The 23,016-nt window shown below is 60.0% G+C and overlaps 2 protein-coding genes across 2 annotated transcripts in view; one reads left to right on the top strand and one right to left on the bottom strand.

Moving 5' to 3' along the window:
- CCDC12 (coiled-coil domain containing 12) overlaps positions 1-4,934 on the bottom strand; it is a 55,167-nt gene extending 50,233 nt beyond the window's left edge. Inside the window, exons 1-2 of the mRNA XM_007470263.1 lie at positions 4,856-4,934; positions 541-755 (exon numbers count right to left, since the gene is read on the bottom strand). Of these exons, the coding sequence (XP_007470325.1) occupies positions 541-651 (111 nt within the window). The 5' untranslated portion in view covers positions 652-755; positions 4,856-4,934. The remainder of the gene's footprint in view (positions 1-540; positions 756-4,855) is intronic.
- Positions 3,110-23,016, top strand: part of NBEAL2 (neurobeachin like 2) — a 30,809-nt gene continuing 10,902 nt past the window's right edge. The window contains exons 1-24 of the mRNA XM_007470262.1: positions 3,110-3,169; positions 12,286-12,374; positions 12,446-12,574; positions 12,676-12,757; positions 12,841-12,965; positions 13,148-13,230; positions 14,878-14,963; positions 15,063-15,345; positions 15,508-15,614; positions 16,112-16,192; positions 17,643-17,726; positions 18,132-18,230; positions 18,682-19,283; positions 19,363-19,495; positions 19,582-19,701; positions 19,907-20,228; positions 20,444-20,526; positions 20,641-20,733; positions 20,943-21,120; positions 21,249-21,382; positions 21,755-21,914; positions 22,164-22,266; positions 22,434-22,587; positions 22,692-22,850. Of these exons, the coding sequence (XP_007470324.1) occupies positions 3,119-3,169; positions 12,286-12,374; positions 12,446-12,574; positions 12,676-12,757; positions 12,841-12,965; positions 13,148-13,230; positions 14,878-14,963; positions 15,063-15,345; positions 15,508-15,614; positions 16,112-16,192; positions 17,643-17,726; positions 18,132-18,230; positions 18,682-19,283; positions 19,363-19,495; positions 19,582-19,701; positions 19,907-20,228; positions 20,444-20,526; positions 20,641-20,733; positions 20,943-21,120; positions 21,249-21,382; positions 21,755-21,914; positions 22,164-22,266; positions 22,434-22,587; positions 22,692-22,850 (3,540 nt within the window). The 5' untranslated portion in view covers positions 3,110-3,118. The remainder of the gene's footprint in view (positions 3,170-12,285; positions 12,375-12,445; positions 12,575-12,675; positions 12,758-12,840; positions 12,966-13,147; positions 13,231-14,877; positions 14,964-15,062; positions 15,346-15,507; positions 15,615-16,111; positions 16,193-17,642; positions 17,727-18,131; positions 18,231-18,681; positions 19,284-19,362; positions 19,496-19,581; positions 19,702-19,906; positions 20,229-20,443; positions 20,527-20,640; positions 20,734-20,942; positions 21,121-21,248; positions 21,383-21,754; positions 21,915-22,163; positions 22,267-22,433; positions 22,588-22,691; positions 22,851-23,016) is intronic.

Genomic DNA, 23,016 nt, shown 5'->3' on the forward strand with positions numbered 1-23,016 from the left:
TCTTTCCCTTAGGTCTACCCTAACCCAGACATGGATCTTTCCTTCTGGTTTTTTGTACTCAACGATCCAGCCGGGCTCCCAGAGCAGTCTCGTACTGCCCTGCCCAAGGCGCTATGGCACACAGCGGAGAGTCGGCCAGACTCGCGGTATTTCACCAGGGATGGGAGGCCGGCTGGTCACAGGAAAACGGAAGATTCAGCGTGCTCAGACACGAACAAATCACGCCCAAACCAACGAGCATATGAAACTAAAACTGGCCCTGGAAATCCACACGGGAAACACCGGCCAGGAGCCACAGGGCCTGCGGCGCGTCGACCACTGCCCTACCATACCTACGCACGCGCGACAGCACTAGCGCAAACATAGTACCGCTCTCGCAGACCCAGACTTGGGCGGGCGCCGACGCCGTGCGCATGCTCCAGCAGCGCGCATGCGCGTCCCCGGCAGTTGCCTTTTCTCTGTAGTCCCCTGCCCTCTCGCCCTGATGCCGGAACCAAACGCTGGGTACCTCAGCCACGGCCCTCACTCTGCATTCCTCACCTTGCGCCCGGTTTTCTCCCGTAGGGCCTTCAGCCGTTCCTTTCGCCGCAACGCCTCTTCCTCCAACCGGCCCACACCGGCCGCAGTAGCCGCCATCTTGCCCGCAGACATCCCCCCCGCCCCCACTCTTCTCTGGTCCCGCAGCGCGCAGGCCCAAGGTGTTAGACGAACCCCTCACGGCCAATCCAGGGACGAGAATGGGAGAGCAGGAAGTCCTGAAAGCCAACCAATGCTGAGTTGCTACAGGAGGACCCGCCCTCTTCCTCCCCCGCAAAACGTCTAGCTCTCCGGGGGTCGGCAAAGAAGGCGCTAAGGCTCGATTCGTCCAATGCCAATCAGGGAAGAAGCGGCAAGAGGAACCAGACCTGAGTGAAGGAGGATAGAGCGCGTCAATCGCTCTGGTTTTACCTAAGCGCCAACCATGCTGGCCACTTGGAATGCGCTGACCCATCTTTGTCCACTTCTCCTGATTCTTAAAGGCTCGACTGCTTTCACGAAGCCTTCCCTCTCTACTCTGATCCCAGCCTAAGAGGTCTGCCTCTCCTTTCCTCTTAAGCTATCTGTGGCTTCCTGGATGCACTTGTTCATGGGCCTCTGGGCCCTTCTCTGTCCACTCTCAGCTCAGACAAAACCTAAGCAGAGCAGGGCTTGGCTGAATGGCCATTTTCCTCTGGGTTCATGGATGATCCCCTCCCACCCCCAACCCCCCGCCCGGCCCCCGCCCCCGGGGTGGCAAAGTACCCAGGGTCAGACTACCTAACCTGGAGAAGAGCAAACCCCAGCTTGGGCCCAGTGGGCCCTAAGGGACCACCCTGAGCTTAGTTCCTGAGAACTGAGCTGAGAGTTGGTTTGCCCTCCGCCAATAGGTGCACTGCCTCCCAGCAGGAGCTGCCAGGGTATCCTTTCCCAAGTCAATTACCATGCCCTGACAACCGAGAGACCACTTTGGCTGAAGTCAGTATCTTCTGACAGCCTATCCAGGTCCCCAGAGCCACATCTCCTCCCACCTAGGGAGAGTGACTTGTGTCTCAGCAAAGCTGTTCCCTGCTTGTGGCCTCCCTTCCCAGGCTGACAGCAGGTGGACACCCACTCCTGGCTTCCCAGTTCCCTTCAGAGACCCCCAGTGCCACAGACCCCTGTCCAGCTGGCCCCCACAAACGACCTTCTTGACCTCTGTAACTTGGGCCTTTTGGTGCCCTCTCCCCTGCATCAGGTGGGGTGCCCTGCCAGGGCCTGGTATGCAGGTAGTACCCAATACACATGTAATAAGTGTTCAGGAAATGTCAGAAGTAGGATGGATGGGGCAGAAGAAAAGGCCAGAGTGGAGGAGATGCCCAAGAAGCCAGGAGGACAGAACAGGATAGGTATGGGGACAGAGTCTATCTCTTCTTGGCCACCCAAGGTCTAGGGGGCTCCAGGCTGGTCAGTTCCTCCAATTGATGGTAACTCTCTGGGTCCCCAAAACTTTCCCCCCAGCCCCAACAAAGGGCTTCAGCCCTGCCCAACACCATGGGCCCTCCTCACCTCCCAGGGAGGGTAGGGGAAGGTGGGGGAAGAGGCCCAGGGGTGATGGTGGCAGTGGTGCTGGAAAGTCAGGCCTCTGTCCCTGTCCATGCTGCCCAGGTGGTCCTCATTTGGCCCATCTGGGCCCCAGTTACTCTGCCTGTTAAACAGAAGCATGAGGTACCCTTTAGCCTTTAACCTCTTGAAGTTAAAGAAAAAAAATGTGAATCAAGTGCTGAGCCCTGGAGTGAAGGGTGCCTCCATTTGGAGTATCTGGGAAGGCTTCCTGGATGAGGGGATCCAGGCGAGGGAGGAGTACCTAAATCTTCCAGGGATCTGCCCAACAGATGGAGGGAACTGCTCCCCCGGAGTTATTTCAGGCTTGTCTTGCTGGTTTCTGATCCGCCCCTCCTGCCCCCGCCCCGCACTCCTGCCACACAATCCTGCTCCACTAACAACAGGATTAAAAAAGTGACACTTCGGTCTCCCCATAAGCGCCTGGCATGTGGTAAACTCCACAAGTGGTTGTCACGGTTGTTGTCCCCGTTAGTTATTGAAGGACCCTGCCCATCTGCACGCGGCCCGTAGACCCTTCCCCCAATCCCGCGAGCCTGTCCCTTCCACGAATGGTGGCCATTCCAGCCAGGCGGGCTGCGTCCCGGTTAGATCTAGACGTAGGGCAAATCTGGAATCCCTGACCCAGACCCTAGTCCGGGAGGCTCAGATTGGCCTTTCCGGAGGACGCGGATTGCGGGGGGCGGGGCTGCTGGTTGCCCTCCCGGGCCGCCCTGACCTCAGGCTCCTCCTCCTGTCTGGCTCCCCGCCCTTTGCACTGTCCCGGGATAGGCGGGGCGGCGGTGGCTGCTGCAGAAGCGCAGGAAGCCGGGCGGTGGCCGACCGGGAGGAGGAGGAGCGCGACGGCGGCCAGTACTACTTCCCTCAGTAGTACCGCGCCGCTCCGCCCTGGAGTGACGCCCTCCGCCCATGGGCCTGGCCGAGGGCAACCGGCGGGCGGCGCGGAGGAGGCGGCGGCGGCGGCAGGTGGCGTGCAGCAGGGTTGGAGCCTGGTCGGGCCATGGCCGCCTCGGAGCGGCTCTACGAGTTGTGGCTACTCTACTACGCGCAGGTGAGCCCGCGCCCGCCGTGCCCACAGCTCCGCGCGCCCGGCGTCTGCTGCACCTGCGCCTGGCGCCACCTGGGCCGTGTATACCCACGCGCCGGGCGTGCGCGGGCTCCGCACGCACGTGTGCGACCCCGGCCGGCTGGTGCCTCTGGCACTTATACCTGGGGGTCGGCCCTCGCGGGCGCGCACCTTACAAGAGCCTCTTGGGTGGGGACAGTGCAGCCTCGGTTGTCCCTGGGGAGAGGGGCCTGGACCAAGACAGGGCACTTACCCCTTTTACAGATGGGGAAACTGAGGCCTGGGGGAAAAAAAAGGCTGGCCGGGTCGGAAGGGGCGGGAGGCTTACTTTGAATTTGGGCGTGCCACTCCTGTGGGCGCAGCCCAGTTGGGTGGTCGCCCGATGGGTCTGAGTGGGCTGGGGGTCTCCAGGCATGCAAGGGGGGCGTCTGACTTGAGTCAACTCCTCAGATACCCTGCGGTGAACTGCCGGTTGTGAGCTCCTCCTTGACCCCAGGTGGCCCCACCCCAACCCCCGGGGGGGCAGGGTGTGGATTACGGGGGAGGGGGGGTCCAGCCCAAAGATTCGCCTTGGATGCTGGGGGTGAAAATGGGGAATGCGGGTGAGGTGGGAGGGATGTTTGAAAGGGATGGAGGGAGGCCATTTTCTCCTGAGCTCCCCGTCCTTCCTCAGAGACTACCTCAAGTGGCCTCAGAAGGTGAAGGGAGCAACTCTGACCCAGGTGTACCCCAAACTGTGTCTCGCACACATAGGCCCCCACTTTCCTTCTGTATTCACAGCAAGGAGAGAACCCAGGGTAAGGCTCCCTCTCCCCTTCATCCAGCACCAGCCTTCCTCCCTGCACCTGCCTGTCATCATACTCCTGGCTCAGGTGTGCCTTGGGCACAATGCACTATTGTGTGCCCCTGATCTCGTCACTAGGGGGAAATTCATGCTCAAATCAGCTGGCCCTCTGAAGAGACTAGCCGACTGTCTCCCAGGACTGCAGGCCAGGACTTGGGCCCCAGGGATCAGGAGTCCAGGCCAAAAGGGCCGTAGCTTCTTGAGCCCACTTAGGTGGTGAGAAGTCCAGGCACCTGGCAAGAGGCAGGGCATGGAGTAGAGTCTGTCTTTGGTGTGACCCAGGGCACGCTTTTTACACCCCTGAGCCTCTGCTTCCATATCTGTAAATTTGGCACAGTCCTGGCCTCCGGTGGCCTGGACTGTGCAGAGGGATAGCCAGTATGGCTGGTCCAGGCCAGAGAAGTTTCCTGCTTCCCTGACCCATTGGATCCCCTCACCCCAGCTTCTCTGTCTCCATCTCCAAAGGTTGGTCCTTGTGAAGGAGCAAAAGATTTGGGAGGAAACCTGCCCCTGGCCCTCATGCTTCTGATTGCCCCCGTGGTCATGGGCAGGTTCTTGGTTTTCAGTTTCTTCACCTGTGATCAGGCGACGGGGGGGGGCGGGGGAGGGCTTGAACGAGGTGACGAGACTGAGGGTTGTTAATGGTGGGTCTTCAGGCTGGGTGGCATGCTGCTGGGGAAGGGTGTCTTGGCCTGTTTCCCAGGATTGCACCTCCGACGTGGTTACCTCCTGCTGCCCCTTCTAGCTGACCTCTGCAAGTGGTCAGTCCCTCACAGGTGTTTAGCATTCATCTGTGCTGAGTCCCTTCTCCCCCTCCAGCTCCTCACCTCACAGGGCAGGTGTGGGGCACAGGCTAGCTGGTTGTAGCCTTAGAAGCCTGGGCAAGCAGGGTATGGCCTGGGGCCAGGCAAACAAATCCAGGATATGAGTGTGAACCCAGGAGCCGGGAGGGGCCAGGTTTCCTGGGGAGAGGAAGCTTCAGCCAGCCTCCCAGCACTGCCTTCCTGCTGGCTTGGTCCTGCTTCTGCTCCCGGAACGTGGTCTCCACCCTCTGTACTGAGCTCCCAGGGAGTGGTGGCTGTGCTACTTTGAGCCCTGCCAGGGACCTATTGTGTGTATTGGGGGAGAGGGGAAGATAAGGTAAGGGGTCGAACTGAGAGAGGGTATTAAGAGACCCCTGAAATGGCCAGCTACCCAGCCAGTAGGCTCCCCCAATACTTTGGCCCCTCCCTTCAACAGTGAGAGACGACATCAGCTGGCAAACCTGTTTCCCCAGTTGTGGGTCTAGGCCCGCCCTGGGAGCACCCCTGTTTCTGCCCTTCCTTTCCCCTCACAGACCCCAAGTTCGGGCCTGCTCACCCCCTACCTCTTGGGGCCACGAGTGGGTGAGGGGGCTGTGGGTGGCTACTGAAGGAGGAAGGAGGGTTAGAGTGCCCCCTGGACATCACTCAGTCTGAGCCCCTCAGAGCCTTAGTGGGGAAACCAAGGCAGGGTTGTACCAGGTCATTGGACAGGTTTGGGGCAGAGTCTGGCAGAGCTCTGGCCCAGTCTCCATCCTGTGTTCCCTTACCCAGGAAAGGTCTAGTCCTGTGGGTGGGAACACTCAGGTGGGCCTGCACCCCCGGGCGGCACAGGCTGTTTCCTCTGCCTGGAGCCTTCTCCCTCCTGTCTGAGGAGGCCTTCCCCGCCTGTTCCCGCAGCCCAAGCTGGACCTCAGCCCAGGCATGTCCCCACTTGAACCCTCATTGTGCTTGCTACTCTGCGGTTTCCCCACGCCTCACATTTAGCAGGTGCTCCTTGGGTATTAGCTGAATGTCCGGGTGACTGATCAGGGATGTCTTACCAGAGGACTGAGTTTGGGCCTGGAGGACTGAGAGCACAGGAGCAGGAGGAGCAAGCACACGGCAGTGGGAACTGTGAGCGGCAAGTTCGTTGGGTGGGTGGGGGCACATCCAGAGGACTCAACCCGGCAGGGCTTCCCCAGTGAAGGCTTAGGAAGTGGGGGAGAGGATAAGGGGACTGGGGCAGCACCCAGTAGGCTAGCAGTTGGGTGGCTGTCAAGGTTATGCAAAATATGCAGATGAGTGGCCCTCTTTCAGGCTGGAGCAGTAGTGCTGCTCAGTAGCCCTCCAGTGAAAGGGAGCATTGGGGAGCATGAAAGCTGAGGGGTACTTAGGGTCCCAAAAGTCAGGACAGGGCAAACATTCAGGGTTCAGGTGGGGAGCCTAGGCTGAACTCTCTGCTTATGCCACTGAGGACTCAGGATTCTAGGAAGGTCAGGTCAGAGCCCGAGCTGACCTCGCTCTGCCCGCCCCTCCCTGGTCCCTCACCCCTGACTGATGAGCTTTCCTGCCTCATGGAAACCTAGTCAGGCCCTCTGCTCCCTCTGAGACCTTGGCTGGGTCATATTTCTTCCTTTGCCTCAGTTTACCATCTTGAAATGGGAAAAAGGACCTCCTTGGTGCTTGACCACCCCCCCCAACCCTCTTCCGTACCTTAAAGGGGCAACCAGGGTTTCCTCCTACCTGCCTTTATTACTGAGGCAACTGAAGACGGAGGGACTGAGGTGATGGGGAGAGTAGCACAGAGTCCAGGTTTGGGGGAGGGGCTGGTAATCCCTGGAGCTTTTATGGCAACTGGGGAGCTGATGTGGAAGTGTGGGGTCACCGTGGAAACAGGTCAGTTACTATGGGGACCCTGAAAGGAAATTCCTGTTTTCCAAAGTGATAGGACAAGGGGAAGGTTAAACCCTGAGGGGTGTTATGGAGACCAGAAGGTCCATGCCTTTCAAGACCCCTTCCCCAGGTAAGGGGGAGAGACTGGCCCAGCCACCTAGGCACTTGGACCACTAGCCTCAGTTGTCCTTGCCCCTGGCAAAGTCCCCATCTTCCTGCTTCGTTCCTTGGCCCGAGGCCCTCCAAATCTGACCTCCAGTCGTCCTGGTGTAGCCAAAAGCCACCTTCAACGTGACGTTGCCATCCCCCTCACGCTGAGTGGGGAGACACCCACACATGAAGGAGGTCATCCTGGTCAGGCCCCACCCCACCCCACCCTATCCCATTTCTGCTTGCCTGTTCCAGGAGATGGGGTGCTCACTACCACCTAGGCAGCTCTGACTGGGAAGAGTCACCACTATGGAGCTTCAGTCTTCTCTCCCTACCCCGCTTCTATCACTAACCTGGGGTCCATGAAGATCCTCCCATTCCACCTGCCTGGGACAGCCAGCTGGGGAGTGGCCCATGGGACCTTGGCTCTGCCAGTGAACCAAGGTCTGCCACTCATCTGTCACTCATGGAGGTGGGCGGGGAGAAGATGAGTGTTGCCCTGGAATGCCAAGGGCTTGGGAAGGCAGAGCCCCTGAATTTGGGAGTGGAGCTCCCACTCACCTTACCACATGCTGGTGGGTGTGGTTGGAGAGCCTTTACCTGTTAAGCAAATAGATGGTTTTAAAGAGGCAGCTGAAACAGAGAGATTAATCGTTTGTTTTGTTTTTTCATTTTTATTTTATATCAGAATATAGTTGATTTACAATTTGTGTTAGTTTCAGTTGTACAGCAGTGATTTAGTTATACATATATCTATTCTTTTTCAGATTCTTTTCTCATATAGATTATTACAGAGTATTGAGTAGAGTTCCCTGTGCTATACAGTAGGTTCTTGTTGATTATCTGTTTGTTTCTTCATTTGTTTGTTTGTTTTTTGCGGTATGCGGGCCTCTCACTGTTGTGGCCTCTCCCATTGCGGAGCACAGGCTCCGGACGCGCAGGCTCAGAGGCCATGGCTCACGGGCCCAGCCGCTCCGCGGCATGTGGGATCTTCCCGGACCGGGGCATGAGCCCGTGTCCCCTGCATTGGCAGGCGGACTCTCAACCACTGCGCCACCAGGGAAGCCCTGATTATCTGTTTTATGTATAGTAGTGTGTATATGTTCATCCCAATGTCCTAATTTATCCCTCCCCCCAACCTTTCCCCTTTGGTAACCATAAGTTTGTTTTCTAAATCTGTAAGTCTGTTTCTGTTTTGTAAATAAGTTCATTTGTATCATTTTTTAGATTCCACATATAAGTGATAACATATGATATTTGTTGTTCTCTGACTTAGTTTGATCATCTCTAGGTCCATCCATGTTGCTGCAAATGGCATTATTTCATTCTTTTTATGGCTGAGTAATATTCCACTGTGTATATGTACCACAGCTTTATGCATTCATCTGTTGATGGACATTTAGGTTGCTTCCATGTCTTGGCTATTGTAAATAGTGCTGTTCATGATACATGAACATTGGGGCGCGTGTTATCTTTTCAAAGTATGGTTTTCTCCGGATATATGTCCAGGAATGGGATTGCTGGACCACATGGTAGCTCTATTTTTAGTTTTTTAAGGAACCTCCATACTGTTCTCCATAGTGGGCATACCAATTTACATTCCCACCAACAGTGTAGGAGAGTTCCCTTTTGAGAGATTAATATTTAGTAAGCTACCGAGTATAAGAATCAGGTCTGGACTCCAGAACCCATGCCCTCAACCACATTCAATTTGGCACCCCCGGCCTCTGAAGTACCAGACAGGGCTGCATCTTGGGGAAGGTGCTGACTCTGATGGGGATACATTTAAGCAGAGGAAACACAGAGAGCAAAGCGCATGCAGACTTGTGGCAGTGGGGACAGTGAGTAATATCCAGTGGGGCAGCCAGTGAATATGGCATGTGAGGCCGGAGATGAGGTGGGCACCACCCGTGGGGGGCTTCGGATGTCGGGGGGAGGGGGTGGACGTGCCCTGGGCCTGTGGTAGGGTGGCTGACTGTGTGCTCAGACAGTAGTGGTAACTGATGGGCCCTGGGGGCGCTGGGAACTATTTAAGGAACTTTGGGGATGGGGGATTTGGGGCAAGATCTGGTCCCTGAGACACAGGGCAAGCCAGGCCTGATGTCAGGTTCGGGGTAAGGCACACAGGTCTCAGGCAGCACGGTGTCAGGAGCTCAGTGGTCCCTGTCCCTCTGAAGGGCAGCCCCACCCACCCATCCACGCCTCAGCCGCCTGCCCTCAGCCCTCCCGGGTTACCTCAGAGTTCTGAGGAAGTGGCAGTTCCATGCTCACCCAGGACCTAACCAACCCGTGAGACCTCCCCTCCTCCAGCACTGAATGTGCTCAGGGCTGGTTGGGCATAGACTGGGGTCCCTACAGGGGTGACTCTGAGACCCCCATACCCACAGCTTTCTCCCCTGCTGCAAGGCCCTGGGAGGAGTGTGACTGCTCCTGACCTGCCTTCGTGGGAGGGGCAGGGTTGGGACCCTGGCCCAGTCAGGTTGGGGTGGGGACTGGGCTGGCCCACCAACGTTCCTGTTCTGAGCTGGAAAGGGAAGGAGGAGCCAGCGAGGCAGAGCTTTGAGAGGAGTGTGGGGCTGCTGAGCAGCACAGCCACCTCTTGCCGGCTCTGGAGCCTTCGGCATGCAGCACTGCCTCCATGCTCGAGGCCCCTGCTCTGCCCTGCCTCCCAGCCCCGGTGCCTGCAGGGACTCCCTCACCCCCCAGCACTGCAGCCTCAAGCCATGGGGCCCAGGTCAGAGCCAGGCCGAGAATTCCCCGGGAGAAGAGGTGAGACCCCCAGAGTCAAGACCGGCAGTTACCCCTACCCCTGCCTACTACTGTGCTTTAGAGACCCCTCATGGCCCTCCAGAACCCACAAAGGCTGCTGCCTTGATTGCCTCAGACCTGAACCCAGCCCAGCCTGGACCTGCTGGAGGTTTGCAGGACTGGACAGGCTGAGGGTGTGGTTCTAGGGACAGAAAGCAGGGGTGTGCAGAGTTTGAGGGGCCCGTCAGGTCTGGGAGGGCCAATCCAGGTGATGGCCATGAGGAGGGTGGGAGTTTCCTGCGTAAGTACCAAAAGCCCAAGTCACAGATGGCAGTGGGGCATGGGGAGGTCAGAGGCCTGCACCGGAGAATGTGAATCACAGATGTGGGAGGGCAGAGAGGCTGGAGAAGGAGTCCCTAGTTGGACTAGGGGCCCAGAATGCCTGGCTTACCAATTAAGCCTTTTATCTTTGGGTCAGGGAGGGAGGACATGGTCAAATGTGGGCTTACAGGTGCTCAGCAGAGCTGTAGTGGGCAAGAAGGACTCAGGTTTTGGGTGGGAGAGACAGTGGCTTGACTGGGGGTGGTTTGGGGCTAGAAGAAGGGAGGATGGTGTTGGGACAATTTTGAAGGTAGGGAGGGATGTGTGGGGTCATTGAGGCAGGGTCGTGGGTCATGTGGTCAGCTTGGGCTGACTGGCTCTAGCCACCATGAGTGATCCTGGCCTAGAACAGAGGTTGAGCTGCAACTGTGCTAGTGGACGAGGCATCCCCTCTGGGGCCCCCCGTTTTCCCATTTGCAGTGGGAAGAGTTCAAAAGAAATGGTCTAAGAGCCCTGGCCTGCTCTGGTGTTTTCAGGGTTGGGCATGTTGATGTCCTTGCTGGTTTGTGGAGAGGAGAGGTATAGACAGAGGTAGGTGAGCAGGGAGGCTGCCAGCGGCAGAGGGTGGAGAGGTCGCCAAAGGTAACTGACAAGGCAAAAAGTCACAGTGGTGTGGGCCTGCACCTTGGTGGCCCCAGCCCCTCTCAGAATTGCCTGGGCCTTGGCTCTGTGACAAAATGTACAAAGAAAGTGTCCGACCACAGGGTGGAGGGCTGCTCTGTCTAGGTTTTTTGGGGGCCTGGCCCAGTCTGCTGGGGTCAGGCCCCTTCCCTGGGGCCCATTCAGCCCTGGCCCTGTGGTCTGGGGCCCACAAGTGGCAAAAAAAATTAGCCGTCCATGCAAAGGTAGTTCTGGAGGTCCTTGATTTGAAGTCCGTGACACCTGGGTGTCGTCTGTGGTGTGTCCCTTGCCCCTACATGTTCAGTGTAGTCCCTGCCCTTCCCCCCTGCCCCTGGGAAAGAAAGTTCCCTGGCCCTGCTGGTTAGGGTGGGTGCTCCAGATGGGGCTGGTGTGGAAGGAGGGAAGGGGGAGGGATGGAAGGAGGAGCTCAGATCCAGGCCACCACCCACTCCATGCCTTGGGAGGGGCTTAGAGGTTAGAACAGATTAGGGCTAGTCCAGGGCTTGCCTGTGTCCCTGGAGCAAAGAGACCAGCAGGGCCAGCTGGGGAGCCTGGACGCAGGAGGAGGGGGGGGCAGAGGTATGGATGAGTCCTTCTGCATCATTGCCTGGGCCTGAGGCCTTAGACCCAGGTCGGGGAGCTGTGGGCGCCTTGAATGGAGGGCACTGTAGTAGCAGGGACCACAGCCTGGCCCTGGATAGGCGCGCCCTGACTCCCGTCCCGGAGCTCTCCTGGACGTCAAGCCTATAGAACTAGCTTCTGTCCACAAGCTCCACCCGGGGAAATGTGACCCCTGCCCCCCTGTGCCGCAGGCCCCACCCCCGGTGCTAGGCTGGGTCCTTCACAGCTTCTCTTTCTGGGCCCTGGGTGCCCCAGGCCCTCCCACATCCCTGCGGTCTGCCAGGAGGAAGCGGCCCCCTTCCCCCACCGTGACTTTGCGCTTCCTGCCCCGGGGGCCAGGGTGGGAGGGGACGTTTCCCCGTTCACACCAAAGTTTCCCTGGCTGGTGGCGCCCAAACTCGGGCTCAGCCCGCTGTCCCTCTTACCCATGGAACCAGCTCTGGGGCCTGGGGTCCAGGTAACCAGCCAGGGTGTGGGCGGAGGTTCCCAAGGTGAGGCAGGGCATTTTGCCTGTACAGGTGGGGAATGTGTGTGTGCGTGGGTCTGCCTGGTCCATAGTGCACATGCAGCCTGGGATATACAGTCAAGGAAAGTTTCCTGGAGGTGGTGGCTGCTGAGTTGGGAGAAGGTGGCAGTCGAGAGCCCAGCCCATAGCTTTGGGTTCAGGGAGGCTGGTGAGTGGGAGACCTTCAGCCACAGCACCCCTGTGGGCCACAGCCATGCCCTAGGAATGTATACACTTAAGTCCCTCCCCTGCCTGTGTCAGACTTGCCTGGGTCCCCAAGGGTTCAGGAAGTGGGAGAGGAGTCTGGGAGGCTGAGAAAAGCAGATGGGGGCCCTGAGAGAGTGGTCAATATGTAAGGCGGTCCTCTGATGCTGACCTTCCACTTCCTGTCCTCTTCCCCCACCCATCCCTACCTTTCTCCACCCCCACTGCTCTGCCTCCAATCTCTGTGTACCCCCATTCACTTTCCACCTCTGCCCACATCCCCTTGTCCCTCCCCTGTCCACTGTGCCCCTTCTGCCCCCACCACTGTTCCCCTGAACTCCTTTGCCTGCAGAAGGACCTGGGCTATCTGCAGCAGTGGCTGAAGGCCTTTGTGGGTACCTTCGAGAAGAGCATCTCACTATCCTCTCTGGAGCCACGCAGGTGAGGCTGGAGCTACATGGAGGGCGGGAGACTGAGGGATGCTCGGCGCCTAGTGACCCCGCTCCCTGCAGGCCGGAGGAGGCAGGTGCGGAGGTGCCGCTGCTACCTCGGGATGCGCTGCACGTGCTGGCCGAGCAGCTGGACGAGGGGGACCTGGAGCAAGCCCTGCTGCTGCTCAAGCTCTTCGTCATCCTCTGCAGGTGGGTCCCTGTTGTCTTCTCCACGGTGAGAGAATGTGCAGTTATGGGCCGGGGTGGGGGCTGGCTTGTCACCGGGACCTCTCCCATCATTCACTTCCCAGGAACCCGGAGAATGTAGAGGCAGGCTGGGGCCTGGTGCTGGTGCCCCGGGTGCTGGCGTTGCTGACCCGCTTGGTGGCCAAGGTGAGGTGGCCTCTACCCTGGGGGTTGGCAGGTGGTAGCCACGGTCCAGCTAACCCCCCTTCACCCTCTCCGCATGCCTACAGCTGAAAGGACCCCCACCACCGGAGAAGGGCCATGGGTCCCAGCTGGAAAATGTAGCCCTGCATGCCCTGCTCCTCTGTGAGGGCCTCTTCGACCCCTACCAGACCTGGCGGCGCCAGCACAGTGGGTGAGAGACGGCCCGCAGGCGGAGGACCCAGAGGAGGCCCGGGACAGGATGGGGGTGGCCGCACTGGCCAAGGTGCAGAGGTGGGAGGGGCCGGTGTGCAGGCTGCTGAGGGGAGGATGGCGCAGGAGGAGCGAAGTGCTGGCCTCAGCTCGGCCCCTGCCCACCCTGTCCCCACCTGCCAGGGAAGTCATCAGCTCCAAGGAGAAGAGCAAGTACAAGTTCCCTCCTGCGGCTCTGCCCTGTGGATTCAGCACCTTCTTCCGAGGTCAGGCCCCACCCCCGGCCCGCCTGGCCCCGCCCCCAAACATGAGCCCCCTCCTTTGGTTCCCCATTGCATATGTAGGATAGGACCCACTTGTGACTGTACTCAGGGCTGGAAGAACCATGGGAGTTTGAGTGGGCTTCCAAAGGCAAGTAGGAGTTCAGGGGCAGAGAGGAGAGGACGGGCATGTCTGCACAAAATGAGTAATTTCTTTTTGCAGGGGAGTCGATTTCCCTTCCCGCTTCTCTCCTGTCTCTTGGGACCCCCCCCCAATTGCTTGTACCCCACTCTGATCTGGACCATCTTAAAACTCCCTGGTCCAATCTCTTTGTCCCTGTAGCTCCACCCAGTCTCCTCTCTTCCACAAGACAGTGTCTACATTAGGTGTCTCCCCTTTCTGCTCCCATTCTCCCGGGGAAGCTGACCGCCCCCCCCCAGAACATCTCTGGCCACCTATTCTCCCTGGGTACCTTCTGCTCCTGAGTGTCCTCTCTCCTCTCATTGGAAGACACTGGCCAGGATTTCAGATGGGCTCCTGGCAGGATGCTGTCTGGACAGGGGCAGGCCAGGTTTGGGAAGGTGGTGGCCTAGGAAATGTCTCAGTGTTTCTGGGATGCACCAGGGAGCTGCGGGCCTGGGTTTGGAACGGGGGCAACAGATCCAAGAGGGGAGATGCCCCTGGGAAGTCCCTGCCTCTGTTCTCCCACAGCTTGAGTACTCTTCTTAAAATACACTGGATTTTGTTTCCCCTACTGTAAATTCCTCAGTGGGGACCTGACACCCTCAGAAACCAATCGTCTCCACAGCCTCCCTCTCCAGCCCCGCTTGCTCTCTGCTCTCCGCTCTCCAGCCATGGTCCTGTCCTCTCATTCCTAGAATCCAACTAGTTATCCCACCTTTGGTCTTTGCCCATACTGTTTCCTTTTCCTTTCCAGGCCAACTGCATTATCAGGCCTCACCTTGAAAGCCCTGTCCCCCAGGAGGCCCCCCACCCCATCCCACTGGTATCAAGGCAGCTCTGCATTCCCCCCTCCAGCGCCCACACACTCATGTGACCCAGGGCTTGTCCTTTCTGCTCTCTGGGTTTCAGTTCATGTCCTGGCATCCTGTCCAGCTTTACTGGAGCAGGGCCAGGTGGGCCTCCCAGATATGATGCTGTGAAAGCCCCTGGAAGTCCCCAGTGGGGGTGTAGGGGGATGGTGTGTGGAGCATCTGTATGGTAGGTACGGCAGGGTCCCCAGAGCCGGTCACGGGATGCTCCAACCATCACAGGGCAGAGGGACCAGGAGACTTGTATCTAAGAAACTAAACCCTGGGTTGCCATGGGGAAGTGCATGGGGGGTGCTCACCCTGGGGTCCTCCTTTCGGGGCTTAAGGTTCCAGGGAGCTGGCTAGGCTCTCAGGGCAGGGCCATGCCCCCTACAAGCTCCCCAACGAAGAGCTGTGTCCTCCTCAGACCTCCCAGCATAGAGTCATGACATTTTAGATTCCCAGCACAGAAGCCGGTCTTCTCCCTCAGATTGGGCCTTCCAGCACTGTTCCTTGGTCCAGCCCCCCACTCCCAGCCCAGGGCACCCACCTCTTGTGTGGTCCCCTGGACCCACAGCCCTGCAAGCTTTGTGACATTGTCTTGCTCCCCACCCCCATCAGAGAGCCTGCAGGATGCAGATCACTTGCCGCCTGTGCTCCTGCTGCGTCTCATCCATCTCTTTGGTGCTGTCCTCGCAGGAGGGAAGGTAGGCCTGGAGGAGCCTGGGGGCCCGAGGGTGGCTGTCTCAGGGTCTCTCTGCTGGGTGAGCCCTTTGCCCATTGCCCGTCTCTGCCCACACCTGCAGGAGAACGGGCAGAAGGCTGTGAGCGCTGGCACTGTTCAGGGCCTGCTGGATGTGGTGCGGGGCTGGGGCCACGGGCCAGCCCAGGACCCCCGCCTAGTGCCGCTGGCCCTGGAGGCACTGGTGGGTGCGGTACATGTCCTTCACGCCAGCCACACACCCCCCCGGGGGCCAGAGCTCCGAGCCCTGCTTGAGGGCTACTTCCGTGTCCTTAATGCCGACTGGCCGGCCGGGCCAAGCCTGGACCCCGAAGAGGCCCTCATCACCCTACGGGTCAGCATGCTTGGTGGGTATAGCCTCTTGGGCTCTTGGGGAGGCAGCACTAGCAGGGGAAGGCCCAAATTATGATAGGAAGTCTGGCCTGGGCAGTATGGGAGGAAGGTTTAAGGCTGACCAGAGGCGCTGCTGAGACAGGCTTGGGCAGGGCTGACCCTTGACCTCTCCACAGATGCCATCCCCATGATGCTGGCATGTGAGGACCGGCCAGTGTTGCAGGCCACCTTCCTCAGCAACAATTGCTTTGAACACCTTATTCGCCTCATCCAGAACAGCAAGGTGGGCGGGGCCCAGGCTGGGGTGGGGGGCCAGGACCCCAGAGGCTGGGGGCACCACGTGTGGATGCCGAGCTGCTGATGAGCAAACTTGGGCTGGTGGGATGGCTTGCACTTCAGTGGGAGGGCCTGGGGCTCAGGATGGCTCTGGACCCCACATGAAGAGGGTGTTGTAGAAGGACGGGAGCTGCCCTGGCCCCTTGTTTCCCTTTTCCCCAACCCCAAACGTAGGGGCAGGAGGAAGGCTCAGCTGTTTCGGATGCAGTGCCTATCCCTGCCCACTTATCTGCCCCCGGCTCTGTCCCTCTGGGCAGGGTATGGGTGGCTCAGCTCCCCTATTCTTCCCTAGTGCCTGCTGGGGCACTCGGCCTGGGGCTCAGGGCGCATCCTTCCCTGTGGGGCGGAGCCCTGGCAACTGCCCCAGGTCCTGCTCTAATCCCACCCTTCCCTCATCTCTCTCCTCTGCCTCCTCCACCTTGTGCCTCCCCCTGCCACCGACAGCTGTACTTGCAGGCCCGGGCGCCCCCTGAGGGGGACAGTGACCTGGCTACCTGGTTACTGACCGAGCCCGATGTCCAGAAGGTACCACCCTGGGGCTGACCAGCTCAGGCACCCACGTCCCTGGGCACCCACCCCCCGGAGCTCCCTCTTTGAGCCTTTCTGCACTATGCAGGGGGAACCAGCAGATACGTGCCAGTCCTGCTATAGCCTAGTGATGGGGCTGGGTCCCCCATGCTGTCCCACCTACCTTCCAAATCCCAATCCTAGGAAATGGCACAGTTGTGATCTGTTCCCTGCCTTGTATTAGTCTTGGGAGCTGGGGTTTGGCTATGCCAACCTGGAAGGAACCTTCGATACTCAACCACCCCACCCCCATTGCACAGAAGGGGAAACAAGAGGCCAGATACTCAGGGATTTGGCTGTGGTCACTCACAGAGAAGGAGGCCCCCCACATGGGGCCACTTCTTTGCTTGGATCCTTGCACCTGCTCTAAGCAGGTCACTGGGAGTTCCCTATCCCCTCATGCCCTCATGACGTGCTCCCTGCCTCACCTTGCATGAGGGCTGTAGGAGGCTGCGGGGTGCCAGGGGCTTTGCATGGGGCATCCTCTCTCTGGTGGCTCAACACCTGGGCCCCCACCTCCAGAGCCCCGCCCTGGCTTTGTCCTCATGAAGCAGCCCTGTGTGTCTATTGCACTTGGCTGTTTTCTGAGAACCTGCATGTCCATTCATCTACAAAGCAGGCAAGGCCAGTGAGACCCCTGCTTTTTACAGATGAGGAAACTGAGGCCTGGAGGAGGGAAAAGATTGCCTGAGGTCCCTTAAGGAGTCAGGCAGAGCTGGGACCAAGGGCCCCATGGAGCCAAAATACAGCCTGGCACCTGCTGACAAACTCTCCAAGCCCTCCTCACTTCTCAGCCCCTCAGTAGGGCAGGGTGAAGGAGTAGCGTGCCTCTGGCTGTTGGGTTCAGCCAGGGTGAGCCTCAGTATCCCCACCTGGATCTAGGGGAAAGGGGCAGGGTAGGACTTAAAGGTCTCGAAGGTTCTTCTGGTTCTAACATCCTGTGATTGATTGTCCCTAAACTCCCCAACCCCCTGTCAATCATCATGGGTGATGGGGCACTTGCCAGCCTGCCTGCACATGTGTTTAGCTTGGGTGGCGATGGGTGGAGACCGGGGCCCATAAACGCATCGGACAGTGGAGGGCAGAGGGCTGTGGCCAAAGGGTTCACTGATGATCTGTCCCAGTATCCCAGTGAGGCCCTTCCCAGCCTTGGTTTCTTCCCTGGCTTCTCTGTCAGAGTGGGCCTTGCCAAGCTGCTTGGCAGCTTGGGCAAGGGTAGAGGGCCTGGTGGCTTCTGTTCTAGCACTATATGGCCCAGACAGGGTTTCCACACTCCCAGGGCCCCAAGCCAGCTCAGCTACTTGCCTTGGGGCATCTGTTCCTGTCCCTGCACCCCTTTTACTGCAGGGTGCCGCCAGCTGCGACATCCTGGCACCTGCCTCTCCTGACTGCCCCTCTCCACCCCAAGGTACTGGACCAGGACACAGATGCCATTGCAGTCCACGTAGTCAGAGTGTTGACCTGCATCATGAGCGGCTCCTCCTCCGCCAAGGTGAGGATGCTGCGGTCCTGCTGTAGTAGGGGTGTGGGATGGGAGTTTGATTGACCAGCTGTCTCTAGAACAGGCCTGGCTGATGGCTGTCAGAGCAAGTGAGCTGGGGAGGTGACCATCCTGCCCTCTGGGGTACGGCTCAGCCCCCTGGGCGAGCATGGTCATTAGTGAGTCCTGGGAGCTGGCTATCCTGGCTCAGAGCTGGAGGGTGGAAGGATGCTTGTGGCTGACCATCATCTGCAATCTTCCGAGGTAGACCTATTCCCCTGCTAGCACTGTGACCCAGAGGCAGAGCCAGGCAAGGGGGCCCTGAAAGATGATGCCTCCTCCAGGGTTCCTGTAGGGTGTGAGTGCGCCCTGGGGCCCACATACACACTCACTCCTTTCCCACACATCCCTGCACAGGAGGTGTTTAAGGAGCGCATAGGCTACCCTCACCTGCAAGAGGTTCTGCAGAGTCACGGTCCCCCCACCCATCGACTGTTGCAAGAGCTGCTCAACATGGTGAGGGCAAGGGCTTGGGGGCAGGGTCCCAAGGGCAGCCAGGACTGAGTCAGGGCTACCACGGAAGGTGAGCTCTCCACCTTAGGGCACCATGTTGACTATGTGTGACCTGGGGCCTGACCCTGTGTGTCAGGGTCACTGGGGTGAGGATTCTGAGCTGCATGGGGCCCGGAAGCTGCTGCATGTTAGCAAGCCCCAGGATGATCTTAGGGATAGGCAGTTGGGGTTTAGGCCAACCCAGACCGAAAGCTGAGGGTTGTTGTTGGTAGCGATGGTTGTCTGAGCACCTCTGGCTTTCCTGAGCCTCAAACACAACCTGTGAACTGGATGGGGTAGCACACGTTGTGTTCCCATGCTGTAGGCAAGTAAACTGAGACAGGAAGTCCCACTGTTGGTAGGGTGGCCTGTTCCATGCCAGTTGCCCGGGAACTATCATTCTCTCCACCCACAGGCTGTGGAGGGCAACCACAGCACGTGTCCGCCACCACCAATCCGCAATGAGCAGCCGGTGCTGGTGCTAATGCGGTGGCTGCCAGCACTGCCCACAGCTGAGCTGCGGCTCTTCCTAGCACAGCGCCTCTGGTGGCTCTGTGACGGCTGCCCTGCCAGCCGTGCCACGTGTGTCCAGGCCGGTCTGGTGGGCTGCCTGTTGGAGACACTCAGCGAGGGGGTAGCCCTGGGGGCCCGCTGCCAGGAGCAGCTGCTGGCGCTGCTGCAGGCATTGGGCCACGTGTCACTAAGGCCCTTGGAGCTGCGTCGCTTGCTTCGTCCCCCACCAGGTCTGGACTCAGGGCCGGGTGGAGCTGAGGCCGGGGCCGCCCGACACGCAGGTGCCATCGTCCGCGCGCTCTCAGGCATGGCCCGGCACCGGGGCCCGGCACGAGCCCTGTGCTACTTTGACCTCACGCCCAGCATGGCGGGTATCATGGTACCCCCTGTGCAGCGATGGCCAGGACCTGGCTTCACCTTCCATGCCTGGCTGTGTCTGCACCCCATGGCTGTAACACCTGCCCCGGGCCCCACCCGGCCGCTCCAGCGGAAGCAGCTGTACAGGTGGGTGACTGCTAGGGGCCAGGGCGCGGTGCCAGGGTGAGCAGGAGAACCAGCGGCAACTGGCTTGGGCTGCCCCCAGCTTCTTCACCAGTGGCGGCTCAGGGTTTGAAGCCTTCTTCACGGCGGCTGGGACCCTGGTGGCGGCCGTGTGCACCCGGAAGGAGTACTTGACCGTGAGCTTGCCTGAAGTGTCCTTTGCCGACTCTGCCTGGGTGAGCCTCCGTCCTCATGTGGCCCAGGGAGGTGGAGGGGACACCACGTCTCAACCTGCGACCTGATGTTGTGGCTTCTGTTCTAGCACTGTGTGGCCGTTGTCCACGTGCCCGGGCGCCGGCCCTTCAGCCAGAACCTGGTGCATGTCTACAAAGACGGCCATCTGGTGAAGACGGCACCCCTTCGCTGCCCCTCCCTTAGTGAGGTGTGCCAGGCAGGGTTTGGGGAGGCTTGGGCAGCTGGGGGCACTTGGACAGGATGGGGCCTGGAGCCCCGTGTTCCCCCTCCCCCACTCCCCAGGCCTCAGCCTCTGGGGCCCGTGCAGCCTTGGGGGCCACCGAGGAACTGGATGCAGGTGGAACCCCAGGCTCTGCTGTGACCTGACCACTCCCCCAACCCTGGCCCCACAGCCTTTCTCCTCCTGCTGTATCGGCTCTGCTGGGCACCGCACAACGACCACCACCACGGGCCTGCCTGCACCACCTGTCCCCGCTGCCCTGGCTCACACTCACCCCTCCCTCACCCGGTCCCAGTCAGTCCCGACCACCACAGGGCTTGGCTGGGGGTCCGGGCTGGTGGCCCCCCTGCAGGAGGGCAGCATCAGCTCCACCCTCGCAGGCACACAGGACACTCGGTGGGGCAGCCCCACATCCCTGGAGGGCGAGCTGGGGGCTGTGGCCATCTTCCATGAAGCCCTGCAGGCAGCAGCCCTGCGGGTCCTGTGCACCCTGGGTATGCAGCGCCATCCCCGTGCCCTGCCCCAGCCCCTACCGCTTTGCCCCAGGACCCAACTGGTTGGGTCTCAACAAGTGCCCAGGCGAGAAACGAAGGGTCTGGCGGGGGGAAGGGGTCCCTGGCGGGTCTTATCAGGCAGAGAAGAGGCAGGCTGTGGGTGGGGTTTGGCCAGAAACCCAGCCAGGTCTGAAGCCCCCCTGCCCACCCCCCAGGGCCCAATGAGACAGCACCCTTCAAGCCCGAGGGAGAACTGCATGAACTCGGCGCCAAGCTGCTCCTCCATTACTCACCTCAGGTAATGCGGAGGGGGGCAGTTGGCTTAATCCCGCTCCCTCCCCCTGCCTCCCACCCTCTGTCTCCCGCCACCTCCTCCACTGAGCCTTGCTGCCTGCTCACCCGCTGTCCGCAGGCCTGTAAGAACAACATCTGCCTGGACCTGTCCCCTGGTCATGGGCTGGATGGCCGCCTGACAGGCCACAGGGTGGAGACCTGGGATGTGAAGGTGTGTGCTCACGTGAGCGGTGTGTGCTCACGTGAACAGTGTGTGCAGGAAGCACGAGCATGGGCACGTGTACAGGGCGGGCTGGGGAGTGGCACTGTGCCCTGGGAGGTCTTGAGGAGACCCAGATTTCCAGGCTGGAGGGTCTGCTGGGATGGAGTGGGGCAGGAGATGGCTGGGTGCTAACCTCTCATGGTGGGCGCCACCCGCAGGATGTGGTGAATTGCGTGGGAGGCATGGGTGCCCTGCTGCCCCTGCTGGAACGAGTGGCTACACAGCCCCAAGAAGCCGAGGCAGGTCCAGCAGAAACACATGACCTTGTGGGGCCCGAACTGACCTCTGGCCACAATGCCACCCAGGGACTGCTTCTCCCCCTGGGCAAGTCCTCAGGTAAGTGTCCCTGCTGCCTGAACTGGGGGGAGGCGATCTTGGCATGGTTGGGGGACTGGGCTGCTTGAGGTCTCTGTGGCCACTGGCAGGCCTTTGAGGCACATCTGTTCCCTTCCTGGTGGCGGTAGAGGAGCGAATGGAGAGGAATGCAGTGGCTGCCTTTCTGCTGATGCTGCGGAACTTCCTACAGGGCCATGCTGTGAACCAGGAGAGCCTGGTGCAGTGCCAGGGCCCTGCCATCATTGGGGCCCTCCTGCGCAAGGTGGGGCCTGCTGGGGCAGGCGGGGAGGGGACTGCCCTCTCTGACTAAGGGGACTGATTGGAGGGACCAAGAAGGGGATCCTGATGGCATCAGTCAGGGAGGGCCTCCTGGGAGAGGTGGCATTTGAGCAGGGCCTTGAAAGGCTGGGCAGGGTTTGGCTAAGAGGGTCTGGGGGAAGTAGCAGCACAGCAGGGCACCTGCACTGCAGGCTGCGAGCTTGCACTTCAGAGACGGCAGGGAGCCACTGAAGCATTTTGAGCAGGCAGGATGCTTGCGTCCATCTGCCTGTGCAGGGCAGGGTGGAAACTGGGAGGCCTGAGAGTGGGCGGGCAGGGCCTGACATCTCACCCCAGCTCGTCTGTCCTCCCCCAGGTCCCCAGCTGGGCCATGGACATGAATGTGCTCATGTCTGCCCAGCTTCTGACGGAGCAGGTGGCAGCCGAGGGCGGCGGGCCCCTCCTGTACCTGCTCTACCAGCATTTGCTCTTCAACTTTCACCTCTGGACCCTTAGCGACTTTGCTGTGCGCCTGGGTAGGTGTGGGGACTTGGGTGAGGGGATGCCGCCAGGCAGGGTGTTGGTGGAGGTTCTGAGAAGCTATAGCCCTGTGGATGATCTGAGGGGACATATCTGCCCTGAGGCGTCTGAGGGGACCGTGACCCTCTCCCGGTGGGGGGTGGAGGTGGGCAGGGAGGTCTGGCAGGGGCATGGCCCCTGTCTTGGAGGATGGAAGGGACCCGGCTCAGCCAGGTAGCCTGAGCCCTCTGCCGATTCCCACTTAGGCCACATCCAGTACGTGTCTAGCATAGTCCGTGAGCATAGACAAAAGCTGCGGAGGAAGTACGGGGTGCAGTTCATCCTCGATGCTCTGCGCGCTCACTACAGGTGAGGCTGGTGGGGGCAGATGGGGTTGGGTGCTGACACTGCAGCTTCTGGCCTTGGGGGCAGGTCTGTTCAGTCCCCCAGCTCACCTGCCCACTTGCCCTGTCCTCCCCTCCATGCCCGTGTGTTCTCCTGGCCCTGGGTGCATGTTTCTGCTGGGACCTGCCCAGCCTACAGCGGGAGTGCCCCCTAGCGGCTGATGACCTGCGCACAGTGCAGACTTCACTCCTGGGCCTGGCGCGGGAGTTTCTGGTGCGGAGCTCTTCCGCTGATGACCTGCAGGTGGTGCTGAACTTTCTGGCGGCTGCGGGTGATGATGGCCAGGTAAGCTGGAGGTTGGTGAGGGTGAGACTAGGGGGAGGGGTGGAGTGTGGACCACGTTCAGGGTTGGCGGGTGGCCGGCTCAGTGTGAGACTTTGTATCCCCAGGTGCTGGGTGCACTGGACCTGCTGCTGGCACTGCTGCAGGGCTCCCCAGCACAGGAGTCTTTGGCTGTCTTCCTGCTGGAGCCAGGGAACCTTGAGGTGCTGCTGGCACTGCTGGTGCGGCCAAGCCCCATGCCCTTGCTGCCCGACCGAGTCTGCAAGGTACACTCAGCTCACTCCTGACCCTGGCATCCTAATTCATTGGGGCCCCCGCCTGAGTCCAGAGAGGTGCAGAAGGCCTTAGGCTGGTGGGTGAAGCTGCCTTTGCAGGCCTCTCTTGGAGCCACACACCTGCGTGGTGACTCACCCTCCTACAGTAACTCTTTCC

The sequence above is a fragment of the Lipotes vexillifer genome, unplaced genomic scaffold (genome assembly GCF_000442215.2).
Source record: "Lipotes vexillifer unplaced genomic scaffold, Lipotes_vexillifer_v1.1 scaffold942, whole genome shotgun sequence".
In the NCBI taxonomy this organism is placed as follows: domain Eukaryota; kingdom Metazoa; phylum Chordata; class Mammalia; order Artiodactyla; family Lipotidae; genus Lipotes; species Lipotes vexillifer.